General features: G+C 40.3%; 2 protein-coding genes across 2 annotated transcripts in view; both read left to right on the top strand.

Moving 5' to 3' along the window:
- The window catches only part of syn2b (synapsin IIb), a 147,067-nt gene extending 141,509 nt beyond the window's left edge, over positions 1-5,558 (top strand). The window contains exon 13 of the mRNA XM_050037489.1: positions 2,304-5,558. Within this exon, the coding sequence (XP_049893446.1) occupies positions 2,304-2,457 (154 nt within the window). The 3' untranslated portion in view covers positions 2,458-5,558. The remainder of the gene's footprint in view (positions 1-2,303) is intronic.
- Positions 5,559-14,520: 8,962 nt separating this feature from the next.
- The window catches only part of pparg (peroxisome proliferator-activated receptor gamma), a 47,943-nt gene continuing 42,554 nt past the window's right edge, over positions 14,521-19,909 (top strand). The window contains exon 1 of the mRNA XM_050037490.1: positions 14,521-14,596. Within this exon, the coding sequence (XP_049893447.1) occupies positions 14,545-14,596 (52 nt within the window). The 5' untranslated portion in view covers positions 14,521-14,544. The remainder of the gene's footprint in view (positions 14,597-19,909) is intronic.

The raw sequence follows: 19,909 nt of genomic DNA, 5'->3' as shown, positions 1-19,909 counted from the left end.
AGATGTGGTGGAGTAATGGTGAGCAGAGTGAAGTCACACTCCCTCTCTTTGAGTTGTGATCCGAACTTCTCTGTTCTTTGTTCTGGTAGCCGGGCCGACCGCGCCTGTGTATTAGTACATGTGGGTACCTCCCTTCATGTCCCACTGATTAGCTAATCGCCACTGCTCTGCACAGCGCTCATACAGCGTTTACAATTGAAAGACAACATAATAGAAAACAGTTTTAATTATAAAATATGTCTTCATAGGAAGTTATTCAATCATTCATTCATTCGCCATAACCACTTAAACTCTTGAGGGTCATGGGGGCGGGCTGGAGCCTATCCCAGCTGCGATTAGGCGAGAGGTGGGGTACACCCTGGACAGGTCGCCATAGTAATATATAGAGACCATTCACACTCACATTCACACCTACAGACAATTTAGAGTCACCAGTTAACCTGCATGTCTTTGGACTGTGGGAAGAAGCCAGAGAACCCGGAGAAAACCCATGCTGACACGGGGAGAACATGCAAACTCCATACAGAGGGGCTCCAGCTAGCCAGCCAGCAGGTACAACCCAGAACCTCTTGCTGTGAAGCGACATTGCTAACCACTGCATCACCTTGCCGCCCTTATAGGAAGTAATGATCAATGAAGATACTGTTTGCAAGTTTGCCATTTTGACCGTCGCCATCTTGGTTTTTTGGAGCCAGAAGTGATCATATTTGGATGAGAGGTTGGGGCTGTGGTGGAGCAAAGGGTGGATCCGACTCACAGATTGCAGTATTGCCTTGCAGACAGCCTGTCACTCAAAGCGACCCGTCTTTAATTATGCATAACTTTCTGCCTTAATAAAATGTAAACGGATAAGTTGTGTAAAAATTCACCTGCCATGCAGTTGTCATGAAGGGGCATCCGGCTATAGAGAAAACCTTTTTTTTTTTTTTACCAGACTGCAAAGTTGAGCATTTTAACATACTGGGATTGACTCACCTCTGGAGCCAGCCTCTAGTGGCCATCGGAGGAACTGCAGTTTTTTTTGGCACTTTTGCGTTACCTTCATTTTTCAACCTTGGAGGTTGCCGCTTGCAATAAACACTTAAAATGTCCTCGTATCTACTTATAACCACATTATAATGTGTTATACCTAGGGTTGGGACTCATTAGGATTTTAACGATTCTGATTCCTTACCGATTCCTTCTTAACGGTCCGATTCCTTACCGATTCCTCTTACCGATTCCTACATTATATTCATTATACTTGCTATACTTAAACAAGTATATAATAAACACAAATGCAATCATACAAATACAAAAACTTTATTCTAACTGTTGCACAGTACAATTAGATGAAAATACACATTTGTGTGTGGTGTGTATTTCAGATTTAGAGCTTGTATCATCTCCCTGAGAATATATAACAACAAAAAGTGATTTCTCTGATTTCTACAGTAACACTATTAAAATTAACCACAACAATGTAATAAAAAATACTTATATGCATTCATGCTTGGGCACTGTTATTTACGTGACAACACCTGAACAGAACTCACACACACATTGGCTGTTTGTTTCTACCGCTCCCCTCGCTGGAAGCGGACCTCCCGCCGCCCGCCTCCGCCTTGATTAAACGCTGAAAATTAAAAGAGGGAGACAAGTGTCTCCTATTTTATCTTATTTTGTTATATTTTTCCCTCTCCCCTTGCTGGAAGCGTCGGACCTCCCGCCTCCCGCTCCCGTCTCAAACACGGAGGTCTCTCTCCGCTGAGCAGGCACGCCCGGCCTATTAAATAGCCTGTAACCATGACAACTGTGTGACACAAACTCTTTAGTGATTAGATAATGTCGGGCTCGGTCGGGTTCGGACAGAAATATGCTGCCCATGCCGCACTCTAATGGAAATGCACGTGACGTTTTTGGGGTTTTTTACAATCTAGGAACCGTTTGCAGGAACCGTTACGCCAAATGTGATGGAACCGGTTCCGGAACCGGAACTTTGGACCCGGTTCCAAAGTTCCCAACCCTAGTTATACCTAATCTAGCACTTGTTCATATACTGCTCATATATGATAAATAGCGGGGTTTAAAGCACAGTGCTAATATTGTGGAATGTTTTCTAAAGATCTTTGTACAAATATTGTGTTTGTGACTTTTTGGCCCTCTTACACATTTCCCTGTTTGTCTTATATCCTTACATTTCAAACTTACTCCATTAACACTCACATAATCCTTCATTCCTCCCTGAACCCCATCCTTCCTTCCCTCCCTCCTTGCCCACTTGCTCTCCTCCCTCTCTTTTTCCCCTCCTCCTCCCTTCCCAGTAAGTCCCAGTCCTTGACCAATGCCTTCAACGCCTTCAGCGACTCCTCTTTCTTCCGCGGGGTCTCGAGCTCTGGAGGTGACGGCCAAGACGAGGCGAAGGCCGAGACCATTCGCAACCTCCGAAAGTCCTTCGCCAGCCTTTTTTCTGACTAGCCACAGCCGAACCGTAGTCAGCCCCCTTATTGATTCTGGCCCCTTCCTTTTACCGTTGGCCAGTGATGACTTGATTGACATTAAATGTGAACCAGTCTGAGATTAAACTTTGTGTGTTAACTGTACTGTATTCCCTCCGTCCCCGGTCCCTCTTCTCCTCCACTTTCAGCTTCTCTGTGTGAGTAACAGTGAGGCCTGCTGGGTAGGATGTTCAGTGAGTGATGCTGTGCCAGAGTAATTGGACTGAAGGAGTTACGTCATTGATAGAGAATAGAATAGAATAACAAAATATTTATTTTTCCCAGAGCACACTTTAAGAAACTCGTTCTGAAGTATATAAAAAAAGTATATTCAAGATTACAGAATGTACAAATATATATATAATATATTTATATATATACAGTATATAAATATAAACACAGATAACTATAAAGGGAGATAAGCCAATGATTAAAAAAATCCAGTAGCATTTTTCAATCGTTGTCAGTGACATAACTCTTTCATTCAGAGGCTGGATTCATACACGTTTGAAAAAAAAAAATCAGATATGTGATGTTTGATGGTGTCCCCTACAGTGAGTCAGTCAGTAAGTGAAAGTATGCAAGTTTTAAAAAAAAAAAAGGATGCGTTTGTGTAAATCCAGCTGTTGTGTCTCTGGTCCTTGACTACGGACTTCTGGGCTCGTCATCGCCGGCCTCCTTTTTTGTCTACAAGCCTTGAAGTTCATTGTCGTGTGAGGGAGTCGGAAACCTGTGTATGTTCATCTGTGTTCAATTCTTATGCATGGCTCCTCCAAGTGGCTCGGTGTGACTTTTGGAGCAGAAGGGAGCTCTATCAGTGTTGAGTTTTGCCCTCCGTTGCCTCTCTCTTTCTCTTTCTCTCTCTATCTCTCTCTCTAGATGTTGTAGCCTTATTGTGAACATGTTTTCAATCCACAGCTATGTTCGTTAGCTGTGCAGACCTGGGTCGATTACAACTCGAAATTCATTCATTTATTTCAAGTGTTTAAATGAGTTAACAAGTGAGGGCGAGATTTATTGCAGCTGTTGCTGGGAGCTTTGGGACTGGGCCCAGTGCGCCAGAGCGAATAAATCAATCCTAAAAACTATCTGAATGCATTTCAAAGAGTAACGAGACTCATGTCTGTAGCTGTGACTGGTGATTTCTTGTTTCACCTCTGTGTAGATCTATCAACAGTATTGTAATTTGTTGATTATTCTCATGAAAAGACATTGAGACAGTAGTGCAATAACACCTCGACATGACTGTTGAGCGCTGTCATTATGAATATAAATATGATCATACATACAGGACCTGTGTATCTGTTAAATACCTTACTCTTACATTCCCTTTAAGATTCCTTTCAGTCGCGACTCTCCAGGTTGCTTTTCACTGCAGTCAGATGCTGGGTTTCAGATTAATACGCCATATCAAACTGCTGGTTTCTGTGATCAATCCTGTTTGTGGGACTGACTGTAAAGCAACCTGGAATTAATCCTGTACCTTAACTAATCAGTTGATTTGCTGCATTTTACAGAGCCACTAAAGTCCCAGAAGGTAAACAATTTTTTTATCCTGTGCACACAAGTTATTTATCTTGTGGGAACAAGTTCATTACCTTGTGGGAACAACTTATTTATCTTGTGTGCACAAGTTATTATCTTATGGGAACAAGTTACTATATTATGGGAACAAGTTATTATCTTATGAGAACCAGTTATCATCTTGCATTCACAAGATGTTGACTTGTTCCCAAAAGATAAATAATTTGTGTGCACAACATAAATAAGTTGTTCCCACATAATAATTATCTTGTGCGCACAAGGTATTATCTTGTGTTGACAAGTTACTATCTTATGGGAACAAGTTACTATCTTGCAGGCACAAGATGCTGACTTGTTCCCACAAGATAAATATTTTGTTTACACAAGATATATAAGTTGTTCCCACAAAACAATTATCTTGTGTGCACAAGTTATGTTATGGGAACAAGTTATCTTGCACACGAGAGATGATTACTTGTTCCCACAAGATAAATAAGTTCCCATAAGATAATTAACTTGTTCCCAAAAGGTAAATAAGTTCCCACATGATGAGTAATTTGTTCCCACAATATAAATATCACATGCACACAAGATAAATAAGTTCCCACATGATGATTAACTTGTTCCTACATGGTAAATAAGTTCTCACATGGTAATTTACTTGCTCCTTCAAGATAAATAAGTTCCCACAAAATAATTAACTTGTTCCCAAGAGATAATTTACTTGTTCCCACAGGGTAAATAAGTTCCCACAAAATAATTAACGTGTTCCCAACAGATAATTAACTTGTTCCCATGAGGTAAATAAGTTCCCACAAAATAATTAGCTTGTTCCCACAGGGTAAATAAGTTCCCACAAGACAATTAATCCGTTCCCACTAGGTAAATAAGTTCCCACATGATATGTTCCTGCAAGGTAAGTAAGTCCTCACAAGATAATTAACTTGTTCCTACAAGGTAAATGTGTTTTCACATGATAATTAACTAATTCCGACTGGGTAAATAATTTGTGCACACAAGATATATAAGTTCCCACATGATAATTAACTTCTCCCAGCGTGATAATTAATTGGTTGCCATGAGATAAGTAACTTGTGCACACAAGACAGTTAATTTGTTCCCACAAGAGAACTTGGGCGCACAAGTCGATTATAATTGAGATAAATAAAAATTAACCTTTCGGGACTTTGGGGGCTCCGTAGAATTTCGAGTTCATATGTGTAAAAAAAAAAGAAAAAAAATCTGAACATTTAAGAAGTGCATATCAACCTATCTGCTTATCCATTTCCAGTACTATGTTGCGAGTAAATTATAACATATTGTATTTGTATGTATGTATGTGTCATCTCTCAGGAGTTTATTTTTTGTAATATATTGATTGATTTTTTTTTTTTTTTTTTTGAGGCTCCATATTTATGGTACAGTATATATTGTTTGTTTTGTATTGTGTTTTTATCTGTAACGCAATACTGCTTTGCATGATCTGGTGACTGATGATGGGGTTTTTTTCTGTACAGATAAAAGTTAATAAAGATGTGGTTCCATCATTCCACTGATTCACTAAGTAAGATTCATGCTGACGTCTGTGCCTTTTGTTTGTTTTCTTCAAATGGGAGCGGCAGTAGCTCAGTCCATAGGGACTTGGCTTGGGATCCGGAGGGTCACCGGCTCAAGTCCCCATCCAGACCAAATATGGAGCGTGGACTGGTAGCTGGAGAGATGCCAGTTCTCCTCCTGGGCACTGCCCAGATGCCCCTGAGCAACCCACTGAACCCCCAACTGCCCAGGGCGCCTGTCCAAGGCAGCCCCCTCACTCTGGCATCTCTCCATGTAACGCGTGTATAGGTCCCGTTTGTGCGTGTGTGAATTTTGGGCTTGTGTGTACATGACAACAGAGTGAAAAAAATGTAATTTCCCCTCAGAGATTAATAAAGTATATCCTCTTCTTCTTCTAAGAGCCACATAGTCTTCACACATACAGATCACTTTATTCGTCACTGGGGGAAAGCCTGTGTTACAAACTGGGGACATGGAAAGATATGGGTGCTTACCAAGCAGTGAGTGTACAAAGAAAATATACTATTGACTTGCATTATGGGAAATGTAGGATCAAAGGAGCGGTCACCCCCCCTCGTGGCCCAATTGTTGAAAAAGGCGCGCTAAAGTGCCCTCCTGGGAGCCAAAACGCACGCTAAAGTGCCCTCCTGGGAGCCAAAAGGCATGCTAAAGTGCCCTCTTGGCAGCCAAAATGCCCTCCTGGGAGCCAAAACGCACGCTAAAGTGCCCTCTTAGGAGCCAAAAAAACCCACTAAACTGCCCTCTTGGCTGGTTAAAACATGATAAACTTAGTGCCCTCTTCAGTGGCGAGAACGCGCTGTATGTGCCCTTTTTTTTTCTTTTCGCCCCTGCCCTTCAAAAAGTCTGTGCACGCCACTGCAGACTGCCTTGATTAAAGTGTAGCCTGCTGTTAAGTGATGATAACTATCAAGGTTTAAGGCTCACTAGTGCTAAAAGCATGCATCAGTCTCAGTGTCTCCCCATTAGAGATATTGCAGTACTTTGGCCATATTGCCAGTATCACAATAAAGGCAGAGAACACATACAGCTGTGACAATGAGCGACTTGAATTCAGTCAGCACAAGACTCAGCGCCAGGAGTCTAGTCCTGGACTCCATTGCTGTTGTTACACAGTCCTGGTGCTGGGGTTAGCTAGAATTTGAATTTGAATTAGAGCTACTGCAGCCACAAAGTGAAGGTCCGTCTGCACAGCTGTTGTCCACTCTCTTCCTGGTGAAGACGTCTCCAACAGTGGTGGAGAGTAAGGTGGAGGGACTGTAGGCTGCACTAGCTGGCTCATGTGTAGTCCCATAAGCAGTAAAGTCATTAAATTCAGTGTTCACATCACTGTTTTGGCAGATGTAAAGGTACACTTACCTTACCTTACCTCTTAGTGAGAGAGTTCACAGTGTGAGGTCAATGACAGCTCTGTTTGTTCTGTGGTCTTAAGGACACATCAGCAGGGCAGGTGGATGTTGCCTGAACTAGACCTTGGACCCATTTCCTTCACCTGGAAAACAGTCTGTGCAACTACAAAGGCATCCACGACTTTATAATCACAGTACAATCTCAAAGAGAGTAGTGATTGTCACACTATTTGGCTGCAACGTCACTGTCACAATTTTAACTTTCTCACTATATTAGAAGTGTATTTCATTTATATTATAGTAGGGAAAATGGACACTTCAGTATATATCTTAGAAAGCCTAAGAACCATGCAAACATGCAACTTAAAAAATCTTTGCTCCAGATACTGCTCGACTGATCTGTTGCTGTTGTTCCGATTCACATCAGAGCTGATTTCATATAGTGGCATACTGGAATCTTAGTTAATCAATGCGTGATCTGAGCAGAATCAGCATACTGAAAATGTGTTTTTCATGTCAACAAGTGATTTTCACAAAGTTGCAAACATGCGTCAAACACTCAGACTGTCTTGTGCTCCTCAATGGAGGGATGGGTTGAACTACCTGTGCTAAGCCAGCAGATGGCACTATATACATGTGGAAACATTACATGTACGAGTACCTATGTACAGTATATTTGGGCTGTGCGGTGTTTGCTTTTGTGTTGCAGATTCATGTAATAATGTGGGGTCATCCACTTCAGCTGACTTGCAGCAGCTGGGTCCAATGCTCCTATGCAGTCACTATAAAAGCTGCTACCTCTCTCAGAGAAACTCTCTCCATTCACCTTATTTGGATCCTTTATTTTTCCTGCACGTCTGTGACGTCACTGCCATCCACATCGAATCTCTTTGTGCAATTTAATTTATATTTTTTTATAAGTCATGTCAGTCATGATAATAAGACAGATCTATCATACTCTTTTCTTTGGCAGCAGTAGCTCAGTCTGGTGGGAACCTGGTTCAAGTCCCCAAGTACGGAGTGTGGACTGGCAGCAGGAGAGGTGCAAATCCTCCTCCTGTGCACTGCCAAGGTGCCCTTGAACAAAGCACCGAACACCAAAACTGCTCCAGGGGCACTGTAATATGGCTGAACCTGCACTGACACCCCTCTGAAATGCATTTATATGGTGTGTTGGGACACGTGCAGCTTTGTGTTACAAAAGACTGCCTTGTGTTAATTGACAAATAAGGACATATTATATTGTTATTATTATTTAAATGACCTTGCACATGTCAAAAACCGTCACTGGTATCAATATGGGCCCTATTATTAGTATTATTGTCATTAGAAGTATGAGGTGTTGATAGAAAAGGTTATAAGGGGGCAACGTAATGATAGTAATAATGACTATTATTACTTCTTTTGCTTACATCACACTGTTCAGCTCTCATATTGTCGTGGCCGCCTTCCTCAAAACTTCATACAAATCAACACATCTATGGCATCCAATCAGCAACGCCCTCGTTCCCTACAGCACTTTTCTCCTGATGCCTACATGCTCTTTCTCTCCTACCTTGTTTCTCACGTTTTTTTTCTCATTCATTTCTTTCATGTCCTACCTTTGATTCAATTACATAAAGCTGTGGGAAAAGTGACCTTTCAATATGTGCCACTGACAGAGTTACATCTGTAACATAAACTGTGCCATGTACAACAGATGTGAAACATAACGGGCAAATAGAAGACACATACTCTTGCACAAAGTCTTTCGATGTACAACAAAGACAGAGGAAACACGCTCTGGTTCTCGGTTCTTGGTCCATGGGAGCACCAGTCAGCAGAGATCTGTGGGAACGTCTACATCACACTGCTCATAGGGACATAGACGTGGGCGGCTAACGCACCAAAGCAAGCCTATACAAGCCAAACACTATTTGTCTTGGTGCTCATCCCAACCAGCTGGAGCCAGACTGAGAGGGAGGGAGTATATGAATGTCAGAGGAAAAGCCAATCGGTACCTATCAGTCCATTGGTTAAACGTTATAACATCCAGATTGAGTTCTTGTCCAATGTGTTTGAGGATGGAAGAAAAATCAAGCCTGTTTCCTGGTGTCGAGCACCGTCACTGATTTCAAGGGTTTCATTTTCATCAGCTCGCTCCCCTCCTCGGCCTAAAAACATGCCAGATCCACTTTATAATAATTACGGTGTCATGACAGTAGTAAGAGAGTCTTGTAAAGATGCACAAGGACTCAAATGATGAAAAATTTTAGACATCAGAGCTCCAGTCTCCAGGGGCTCAGTCGTATAAACAGTCAGAAATTATTGCTTTATTTTTTTGTGACAGCAAAACTCTCAAGAGTGTCATTTTTTTTAGTTCAGTGCAGATGAATTCTGCGTGGGGAGGACTGTAATACATGTGAGAGAGAGAGAGAGAGAGAATGTGTGTGTGTATGTGTGTGGGTGTGTGTGTGTGTGTGTGTGTGTGCCTGTAAATAAGAAAAGTGTGTCAGCTGTCTCAGTTCACAGTATCAAGTTATGTTAGATCAAAGGCGGCTGAAATCAAGCTGCGTGCCGCACAGTGAGCGTACCAGGACTGAACTTAGATTCTGCTGATTTTAAAAGTGATTACATGAGACTGTGACCTTTTGACCTTTCAATGCTCTGAAAACAGGATTAGAAGATACACATAGGGATTAAATCTAAACTAGATTTTTTTTAGGACACATCACTATCAAGCATCTGTTCACAGGTTTTGTTCTGAGTGTTTTTTTACTCTGAATTTGTCATTTGTTTTTAATGGTGGCTGATTATTTGAAACTTTAGATTTTGTGTTCCTGTGTACAAAATAAATTAATGAATACTAATTTGTTGCAAATCAAATGACACATTCACTTCCGACAACAGACTACAACAAGGACTGTGTTGTGAATTAAATATTATGGCCTGTTCTTCTTTATATAAATTCCTGTAAAACCATGAATGTAAACTATGCCATGCACATGTTAGTAATAATGTCCTTTCTTTTCATACTGAGCCACCACGATGTGTCATTTAGGAGCTGCATCACCGGAGCAGACAGAAGGTCAGAGGCCGGTCAAGTGACAGTGACTGACAAAAAACGGGAACATTTATTTCTTCATGGGCTGAACTTTTCGGTTACGGAAACATTTATTCACCAGGCTGCCTGTTGCATGTCTCTGTGAGCTTCCGGAGGTTTAAAACCAAATCTTACCAGAATCTGTCTGCTTGTCGGGTGAACATTGAGCCCGCAGGCCTTCAGTCTGAAGACCCTCCCAGTTTCATGTGTCGGTGGTCATTTAATGATTAATGTTTACCTCCAAAGTGATGTTTAGGTTGAAAAAACATTTTAGTTTGTGGTTGAATACCTTGAGATAACTACATGTGACTTCAAGATAACTGAAAAACCATGACTGCTTTCAGCCCACCAAGTTTAAAAAAAAAAAAAAAAACAATGAAGATTTCAGAGTATGGTTTAGTGTTAAAAATAGAGTGAGGTTTAGGTTGGGGCGAGTCAACAAAGGTCCTCAAGATGCAGCACAGAGGCAAACAGCTTTCAGTTGTGCATCTATTTCTGCACCTGATAAGTTTCAATGGTTGACAGTCCAGATTCAATTGTATTAAATAATCAGTACAGTGGGCTGGATTACAATTTAGAGGAAACTTTTTCTAGTTTAATTTGTAGCCTATTTGTGACTTTTTTTTTTATTTTAAGACTTATTAAACCACTCAGACAATGATTGACAGATTGAGAGGGCCGTCCTTCACTAAACAAGCTGTTCGCCAGTGAGCACTTATGTGATTTTCTTGTCTGTTGACTTGGTCTGATTAAAATGCAGAATCTGTCAAATTGTCTCTACTATTACTGTCTTTCGGCAGGTGAATTCAGTCACACCTAATGAGCCCAAAGCTTATATGTAAACATGATAGTGATACCAAGAGTGTGACTGTAAAGGCCCCATTAGTCAAAATTACACCACTAATTGACTAAGAAAGGGGATAACCCTGTCAGCTAAGAAAACAAGCAGTCATTCACTGACTTCAAGGAATGGGTTAACATTTTGGGAAATACACTTACAGGGTGCTCCAGTGATGACGTTTTTCTGTAGGCTGACATGGAAGTTAGCATCGCCTTGTTTCCCTCGTCAAAAAGCCTATGGAATTTTTCCATTGGATTTTGGATTATGGCAGAAGATAAACTCAGTGGTTAGCAAACGTGATATTGTTAAGTTTTGATCAGCAAGATAATCTTCACAAATGAACACCACTTTAATGATTTTTGAAACCTAAAAGCAATTACCAGAAGTAAAAAGCTAATATTAGGCTATATGAACTAGGCCGACACTACAGTCATGGCTTAGGGCCGTTTCATAGTCGACGCACGCAACGCGAGCAATGCACTTCCTTTCATAGTCAACACATTGAATGCAAGCGACGTAGGCGACACTTGAAATGCAATACATCGCTCGTGCAATAGGGGGTAGCAGAGTCACTGGTACATTCTAGCTAGTACTAGCTAGTACTGCTGTAGCTAGCTAGTACTGCTATTTTATTAGAGTGCAGGGCACTAGAACTGTCATATAAATGGGGGTGTGCCCGTACGAGTTCACAAAGTTTATCCTCCTTGCTCTCCATATTTCATACCTGCTTCTTCTGTGAATAACGAAAAGTGGTTAATTTCAAGTACGTCGCTTGCATTATCACTCCCGCTGGCAACGCATGGTATTACACGCGTCGCTGCGTCGCGTATCAAAAAAATGGACAACATGTTTTGAGACGCAAGCACGCATCATGGCGGCAAATGCGTCTCGATGCGTCCCAATGTGTTCGCGTCTCGAGCCTTTGTGTCGACTATGAAATGGCCCTTAATGTCGCCCCCATAGTACACCTGTAAAGCCGTGCTCAGCATGATGACTTTCTGTAGTCTCATTTGGCCACTTGTTAGCAACCACCTTTTTTAAAACACATAAAAGCTTCAAAATTCACTAGTTGGGTGTTTACTGGCGCTTGTGTTAACCACAGACCTTATTTCAGGCATCTAACCAAAAACCCATTGACTTCAAGACAAGGGAATTGTGAGTGACAAACTGCTAACTCATTTCCAGGTTTTAGGACTCATTCCTTGGGCACTCTATTTGCTTTCTTGTCTAAAGTTAACTAGCTAACCTGGCTAGGTGAGAGATGGTTTCTATCACTTTCGGGTCTGTAAAAGTAGCCTGGTGAAGTTAGCTTAGCGCAAAGGCTGAACACTGGAGGAAACAGCTAGCCTAGCTGCAACTCTAAAGCCCAGAAATTAATATATCCCCTTTCTTAATTCCTAAAACAAGTGAACAATAAAAATATGGCAATTTACCATTTTACGGCAGGGAGCAGTAAGTTAACTTTCCATGTCTGTTGGTTGCCTAGCAACAGCTCCTGGCACATAAGCTGTATTCACGTGGTGTGAGAATTATTGGAAAAATGAGTTTCCAACTGGGACTATTTGAAGACATGTATAGCTGCAGCCACATTCTGTCTGATGCCTACACAACCCAAATTCAGTGGAAAAATCCCAAAGGCTTTTTGACGAGTGTGATGCTAATGTCCACAACGGCCTAGAGAAAAACGTCATCCCTGAGGCACTCAATGGCAGTGGCTCCCAACTGGTGGGTCATGGTCCAAAAGTGGATCGCGGGTACATTCCGAATGGACCGCAAGTGACTTGCGAATGTGTCAAATTTGTAAAAAACACACTTTATTTTGAAGTACAGTGAATTTCCAGCACAAAGCTTTTATTTTAAGGTGCCGTTTTCTGCTGTACATTGAGTGAATAACAGACAGCTACTTAACAAAGACAGCAAACTAGCTAACATGGCCAAACGCATGATGCTGAATATATTAAACTAAGTGGACCTTGAACTAATGACTAAGGAGAAATTTTGACCCCGTGGCTGAAACCGGTTGGGAACCACTGTCCTATGGCATCACGACAGACCCCAGAAATTGCAGTACCACTGTTTGGCCACTACGAAAATCGGCTTCACTGCCTGGCTCACTTCCTGGGGACCTGATCTATACCTATTTAAAAATTCAGAAAATTCACGTGAACGCCCCTTCAAGTCAAAATAACTCAGAAAGTTAAAGAAAATTTTGATACCGCTGCTGAGCTAATTTTATACATGCATTAACATGGCAGATTAAAGTAACGTTAGCCTATAATATGTTCAGTTGATGGTAATAGACTTTTTTAAATTCACACATTCTATGCAAATTTTTGTTCACATGAATTTTGTAATAAAATACAACACATCTTTTTTTGCAGTATCCATGTTGTTTCCACATTATGATTTACAAGTTCACGAACACAACAAAGTCGGATAACGACTTTTCAACTCTGAAATATGACCTTCCGGGGAGCACCTAAATGCAGCAACAGTTTAACGTTACACTAATGGTTCAGTCCGTTCAACCGCAACTGACGGTTTTTCGGTTTTGGTGAGTTTAATGTCAGAAAAGAGATATAAAAACGTAAACTTTGGGTAACCTGGTAAGTGGATTTTTGTCACCTTTAAACAGAGACATACCTTGCCGTTTTCCCCTTTCTTACAGTGTTTCTGCTAAGCTAATTTAGCCGGCTGCTAGCTTCAGCTATTTCACTATGCTATGTTGGCGCTAGCTTAATTCTCGGTAAACGGGCGAGCATTTCCGAAAAAAGTCGAACTATTCCTGTTATCAATTTGGCAAAATTCAGTGTAGGAACAATTAAAAAAAAAAAAACACAGCACATAAACAACCGTGTCTTCATTTTAAACGTTTTAAATGACCTGCTCAAAGAAGTTCACATGAAGTAAACCAGAGCTGTAGCTGAAGGGTAATTTGATGCCTCTGCGTGTGTCCTCAGGATCCCGGGCTGAGCCTAGCTGAGAGGAGGGAGGAGAGAGGCAGAGGCAGGCAGACACCCACCACAGCAGCAGCAACAGCAGCAGCATGACCAGAAACCTCCACTGCAAACAGACCTGACCACTTTGACACTGAGCTCCCGTGGAAGCGACGAGGCGACGCCACGGTTTCACGCACATTCCACGCAAGCAAAGAGGACGATCGGACTTCAGAAAGCGAGTGGGCTCTGTCAGCTCTACGCCTCAGAAACACTGATCAGGTCAGTCACCTTCCGCTCGGTTCACTGTTTGCTGCGCTGTGTGTGTGTGTGTATTGTGGCTGCTGGTTGGACTGTAACGCACTGCAAACCACCTTAAAAGTAAATTAATCAACATCAACATTTAGTCTGCTGTTATTGAATGCAGAGTACTACACAGTCTGCCTCTGATATTAAATAATTCTGCGTGTCTTTTCAAAGTTATTGATCCGCAGACACTCAAACAGGAAACTTCTTCATTTATCCATCCTTGTCAAATCTCTCTCTTGTTTTAAGGAGCTCTATTAGACTGCCGGATGTAATATTTTCTGAAGGTGGACACTTTTTTGCAGTGTGACGGGCTACCAGTGGCGTATAGATTGGGGGTGGTGATGGTGAGGGTGGGCGGGGGGGGTGCGGTCACAGGACTGACAACTGGCACACAGTCAGGTGTTGGTCCATAGTGTGTCTGTGGGGCCACAAGCGTGAGTGTGAGTTTGACATGCAAACACCAGGCAGAGATTTTCACCATCAAAGTGGTCACAACTTCTCAGGTGAGTACAGGAGACTGTCTGTGTCTCACTCCCTCTTATATAAGGTTTATACTGCTGAGCAACTTTAATGGGTAACTCCAGACTGTTTATATAATCTATACACTATTTTCTAATGTCTTTATTCTCAGTGTCATGTGAGGGATTTGTAGATATTGCTCAACATTCAGGCAGTTCTGTGTTTTTCAATTGAGTGGAAAATCTTGGTCATGACTCAGCATTAATTGTGTGATCACAAGCTCAGGGGCCAAGAGTGATTTCTCTCTGAGGTTTGCTGTGTGACTCCACAGTACCTGATGTGAACTGGCCTAATGCTGCTTTAAATGAAATGATAATGGCACTTGGAAAGAGAGCAAACATGTTTGCTGTACAAGACTCAGGGTGTCAGTGCCAACCGTAGGTCTGGTTGTTCACCACATCCGTGGAAATCTTCCTTCATCACTCTGTATGATGTTAATGTCAGTGATCTGACAAGACAGTGAGCAGTCAGGTAAAACTTACAGCAAATTATTTTGCTACCTTAAACTAAATGTTACACATATCTAAAGCAATTTAAGTAATTTGTGTTCTTGATATTCATAGGTCTAAAGCTATAATTCAGTCAAGTTTACTTAAGAAGTTATGGTGCGCACTTGCCAACTAATTTAAGTAATTTCGTTTTTAAGAGGAAAAAAGGTCAAAATTCTCTGATTCCAGCTTCCAAAATGTGAATATTTTGTGGTTTCTTTATTCCTTAAACTAAACTATCTTTAGGTTTTGAACAAATAAAAATATCTGGGGACGTCGTCTTGGGTTTGCGGAAACACTGATCAACATTGCTCACCATTTTCTGCCATTTTATAGACCAAACAACTAATCAATTAATAGACTAACTAATCAATAGAATAATTGATAATGAAAATAATTGTTAGTTGCAGCCCTACTCACCATTATGTCTGCTTTTATTTTTGTCAAATTGTATGTTATTGTTGTGATGCAGCTCAAAGAGCAAACAGCACTACATTATAAAAAGAATAATAAATCTATATTCACGTTCACTGTGATAAATGATCTGTCAAGCAAGTTTAAAGTCTCGGCAAGTTTATTTTAACAGTGTATTGACAGCACTTCAAACCAATCGCTGCCTGGCACACAGGAAATCAGTCCACAGAGGCTCTGAAACAGATGCTGCAGTAAAGTACAGTAGTAGTAGTAGTATGGTAGATATTGTTGGAAATAAATGAGGTAAAACGTGCTGAACCATCTGTGCTGTTTTTAAGTTATGCTGTTATGTCACCTAACACTCAGTGGTACAAATGTTAGTGGAAATCAACATCTCTGTAAAATATCAGAACATATACGGGGCAATCTCGAGTTCGCCGGGTAGAATGTGCGCCCCATATAGGCTGAGGCCTTTGCAGCGGCCCTGGTTTGATTCCAACCCGTGACCCTTTGCTGCATGTTATTCCCCCTCTCACTCCCATAATTTCCTGTCAATTTGTAGCTGTCCTGTTATTAAAGGGAAAATCCCCAATGGAGATTTAAAAAAATCAGAACATATAATAAGAAGGAAAACATTAAAAAAAATCACAGAAAGTCAGATAAACAATGCGCAAGTAGTTGTCCAGAAGTAAGATGCCCTCTGTCCTTAAAGCCAACCAGACTGATGAAAGTAAATGACAGAAAAAGAAAGAAAATCATACTTCTTAAAGATTAAATACTTAGAGATACAAGTTTATACAAACAACCCCATAATGATTAAATAACTGACATTACCCATCAAGGTGATGCTATATAAATTATGAGGTTTTCAGAAGTAGATCAATTAGTTCTAAGTTTATTAAAGGTTAAAACTTCATCCCTGATGTAACGTGGCTATTTTAGAGTAGGAGAACATATGATGAGGTTGTGGTTGAGAAATTTCTCTATTTTGGAGAAGTTATAAAAGGTCATTTCTCTGATTAACAGTGCTCATCCAGATTAATGTCACAATATACCTTTCACATTTTTAACTCAATAACTTGCTTAATTAGGGAATTATGTGGCATTGGTCTTTTTGTTTCAAGCATGAGTTATGTTTTTTTCACTGAGTGTAGAAAGTTGCGTCTGGCAAACAAATGGATTGTAATCTGTGTGTGAGTTTCTTTAAGTGTGACTGCCTGGCTAAGTGTGTTGATACAGCGCCAGTCAGTGAATTATTGCTTATCAAGTTATATAATTCCTAAAGAGAGGTGTGTGCATGTATGCGTGTGTGTGAATGACTGAGACAAACGTGGACTTTGCTCCGTTGTCGTAAAAGAAAGGAGTGTGTCGAGATACCGCGCTATGTTTATGTTGTCCCTCACACGGCATGAAAGTTATGTTTAACTATCTGCAGACATCACACTCCCACACTAGGCTTTGTTTGAGTCGGTGCAAAAACCAAATTCAGGTTTTTGGAGACGCCTCCACACCAAGAGTCGTGTTGGGTTTTTAAAATCTGTGTTAATTTAAAGCAACAGCTGTCAATCTTCTAAGCAGTTGTTTGCAGTGGCTTTAAAAAGGTATATGTGAAACCTCTGTGAGAGCTAAACATAATCACTGCATGAAAGGAAGGAAGATGTTCAACTGCGTGTTTTCTACATGTATAAATCAGCAGATAAAAAGAGAGTGACACACTCAGCCCACAGAAAGTTACCCACTTTTGCCTCCATGCCGCCGACATCCTGGTTTGTTTACTATAATTCAGCCTTTCTTATTGTTATTGTGAACGTTTTCACCTCTGATTTGATTTTATCAGATGACATTGAGGCCATGTTGACTCAGTTAAGCCTTAAGGTCATCAATTAGCCTTTTTAAATTGGGTGTAATTATTAACTTCAAGGCCAATCATTTCAACATTTACCATCAAGTTACAGCAACTTTTTTTTCTTTGCTGGATTTATGTAGACATAAAACTAAACTTACCACACAAGCAGCTTGTTTGCTGATAAAAAAATTTAAAAAATCAGCTCTACTAGTTAATCTTTTATGGCTCCGTCATACCACAGCATCCTTTTTGTCTTTACAGAACAATCTTAAAAAGTATCTTTCTGGTTCTAGTGACTTTATTGTAATTACTGAGAATCTGGTTTTTATTATAAGTATATTTTATCAGGATATGTTGTTTGGTTTTTTTTTTTGTTTTTTTGCAGTATTGTAGCGTAAAATTCACATTCAGCTACTGTACAGTTTAAAAAGACTATAAACGGGAGATGGAGTCGAACAAAGTGACGTAATCCTATCGTAACCTCTCAGGCAAACATGTTTACATTAGTTTAATTTAAAAGTTGAGTATGCTGCATATGTTTAGAGGGTTTTTTCCTTGTTCTTTTTTGAATATATTGACAACAGAAATGAAACAAGTATAACCGTTACACCTGTTGACATTTTCTCTCCCAATAATAACAAGACGCTGTGGAGAAAATGCGCTTCAATCACAATAACACCTGCCGTCTGAGAGGTGATTCATGTTCAGGGAAAAGTCAAAGCAAGTTTCCAGTTTTCATCTCTTCAGTCATAAAATTAAATGTGTAAAAGTCTGTGTCTGGGTGAGACAAAATGCAGATGGTGGCTCTTGGGCCATGTGTTATCAATTTAAAATCATATCTGTTTCTGTAACGTTGTCTCATATCCACACTTTTATTTATCGAAATCCTTTCTCAAAATGATGCCACCTGCCTGCTGAAGACTGGATGCTGTGTAGCAGTAATGTTAGGAAGCGGACTTTAGTGAAGAAGTTATGGCAACACAAGACGATGTTTCTGTTCTGTTGGCCCTTTCTTCAGTACAAAAAAAACATGTAGAGGATGTTTAGTAAAACGCTAACTCTTTTCCTCCTCCCCGTAGCTTGTTTTGGATTGTGGACATGAAAAACAGTCCAGCTGTTCACTGTGAACATCATTACAATATACAGACCGACTGTCTGATCCAATTATGATCTACTTACAATAGTTATGCACGTAAACCATTTCCCTCTGCAGTAGGGATGCAATCATTGTGAAATTCTGGGCCGATACAGATGTTTTTGGTTGTTATTCGTATTGTTTTTTGTTGTTGCTTATCCCCTCTAAATGCCAGAGAAACAATTAAATCTTTATCACAAAAAATAACAGCCATTTCAAAGTCATTCAGGCCTTCATTACACTTCTTTGAATGAGCACAAATTCAATCAAATATATGAAACAACCTTTAAAATAGCTTTTTTTTTCATGTGAATTTTTTTTTAAGACATAACTGCTTCCAAAGTCTTATTATCATATATAATTTATGATAATTCCCTCTGTACAAATGTATTTATTCAGGTTTCTCACCAAAAAATATATTTTACATCACTAGTTTGAACACATTATAAGGACATTATAATTTACCTTGGCCCAATATTCAATTTTACTGAATAAAGCTTAAACACATCATAATGTAACTCAATGTAACCTGAGTCAACAATTAGTTCCTGCCACTGGTTGCTAACAGCTGACATTAACTAGCTCTCCTCCTGCCGATGTCAACAGGGATTTGTTTGTTGTTCACAGTGTAACATTGGCATTATCAGGGAAACAATAGGGTGCATCCCCTGGCACACTGATCCTGAGTTTACTGCTTCCTTTCAACCCAGGGAAGATCTCTGATCGTCCCAAACGCATTTCCTGTTGTGCGCTGGACAATGCTAGTTTTTGAGCCCTACTTTTTAAGCACATGCAAAATTGATGTGACACAACGAAAAACATCGGCCACTGCCACAGGTGAATGCCATCTTATTTGCAGATAGGCTGATGACAGTCAACAAGGCAAATATCAGGGGGAACAGATGTGCGGCTAATAAATTGGTGCATTCATTCTGTGCAGTCAGGTATTGTTATTGTCATTTTGGGAACAGCTACTTGTGGTTTTAATATTAAACAAAGTGGTTTAGAAAATCTGTTGCTTTTTTACAATCTGTGTGATCGTCTGACCAGTCATGTTTGTTGTCAAGACTCTGTTGTAACAATGTCAATATGTTTTCAGATATTAGCAATTACTCATGTAGGTACAAAACAGAAAGAAATGATAGGCAAACTTACAAAAAAGGAGGAAAAAAAAAGAAATATCCTCATAATGATAAGGCAGGACCCTTCTTAAGACCCAAATCATTTCAGCTACTGTTGTGCTTGACTTTTGCATTCTCCCAAACAAATTCCCAATCAGTCAAAATCACATAAATCATCTTACACATTGTGAAACTGGAGATTTTGAGGCAGTTTCTGGTTTGGGCACATTAAAAAAGACAGACGTCAACCGACGTTAACACACAAATATACACTATATACAGAGGAGTTCTCT

The sequence above is a fragment of the Epinephelus moara genome, chromosome 24, assembly GCF_006386435.1.
Source record: "Epinephelus moara isolate mb chromosome 24, YSFRI_EMoa_1.0, whole genome shotgun sequence".
NCBI classification, from domain to species: Eukaryota; Metazoa; Chordata; class Actinopteri; order Perciformes; family Serranidae; genus Epinephelus; species Epinephelus moara.
Note: the sequence above shows the minus strand (reverse complement) of the source record. Positions and strands in the feature narration are given on the sequence as shown.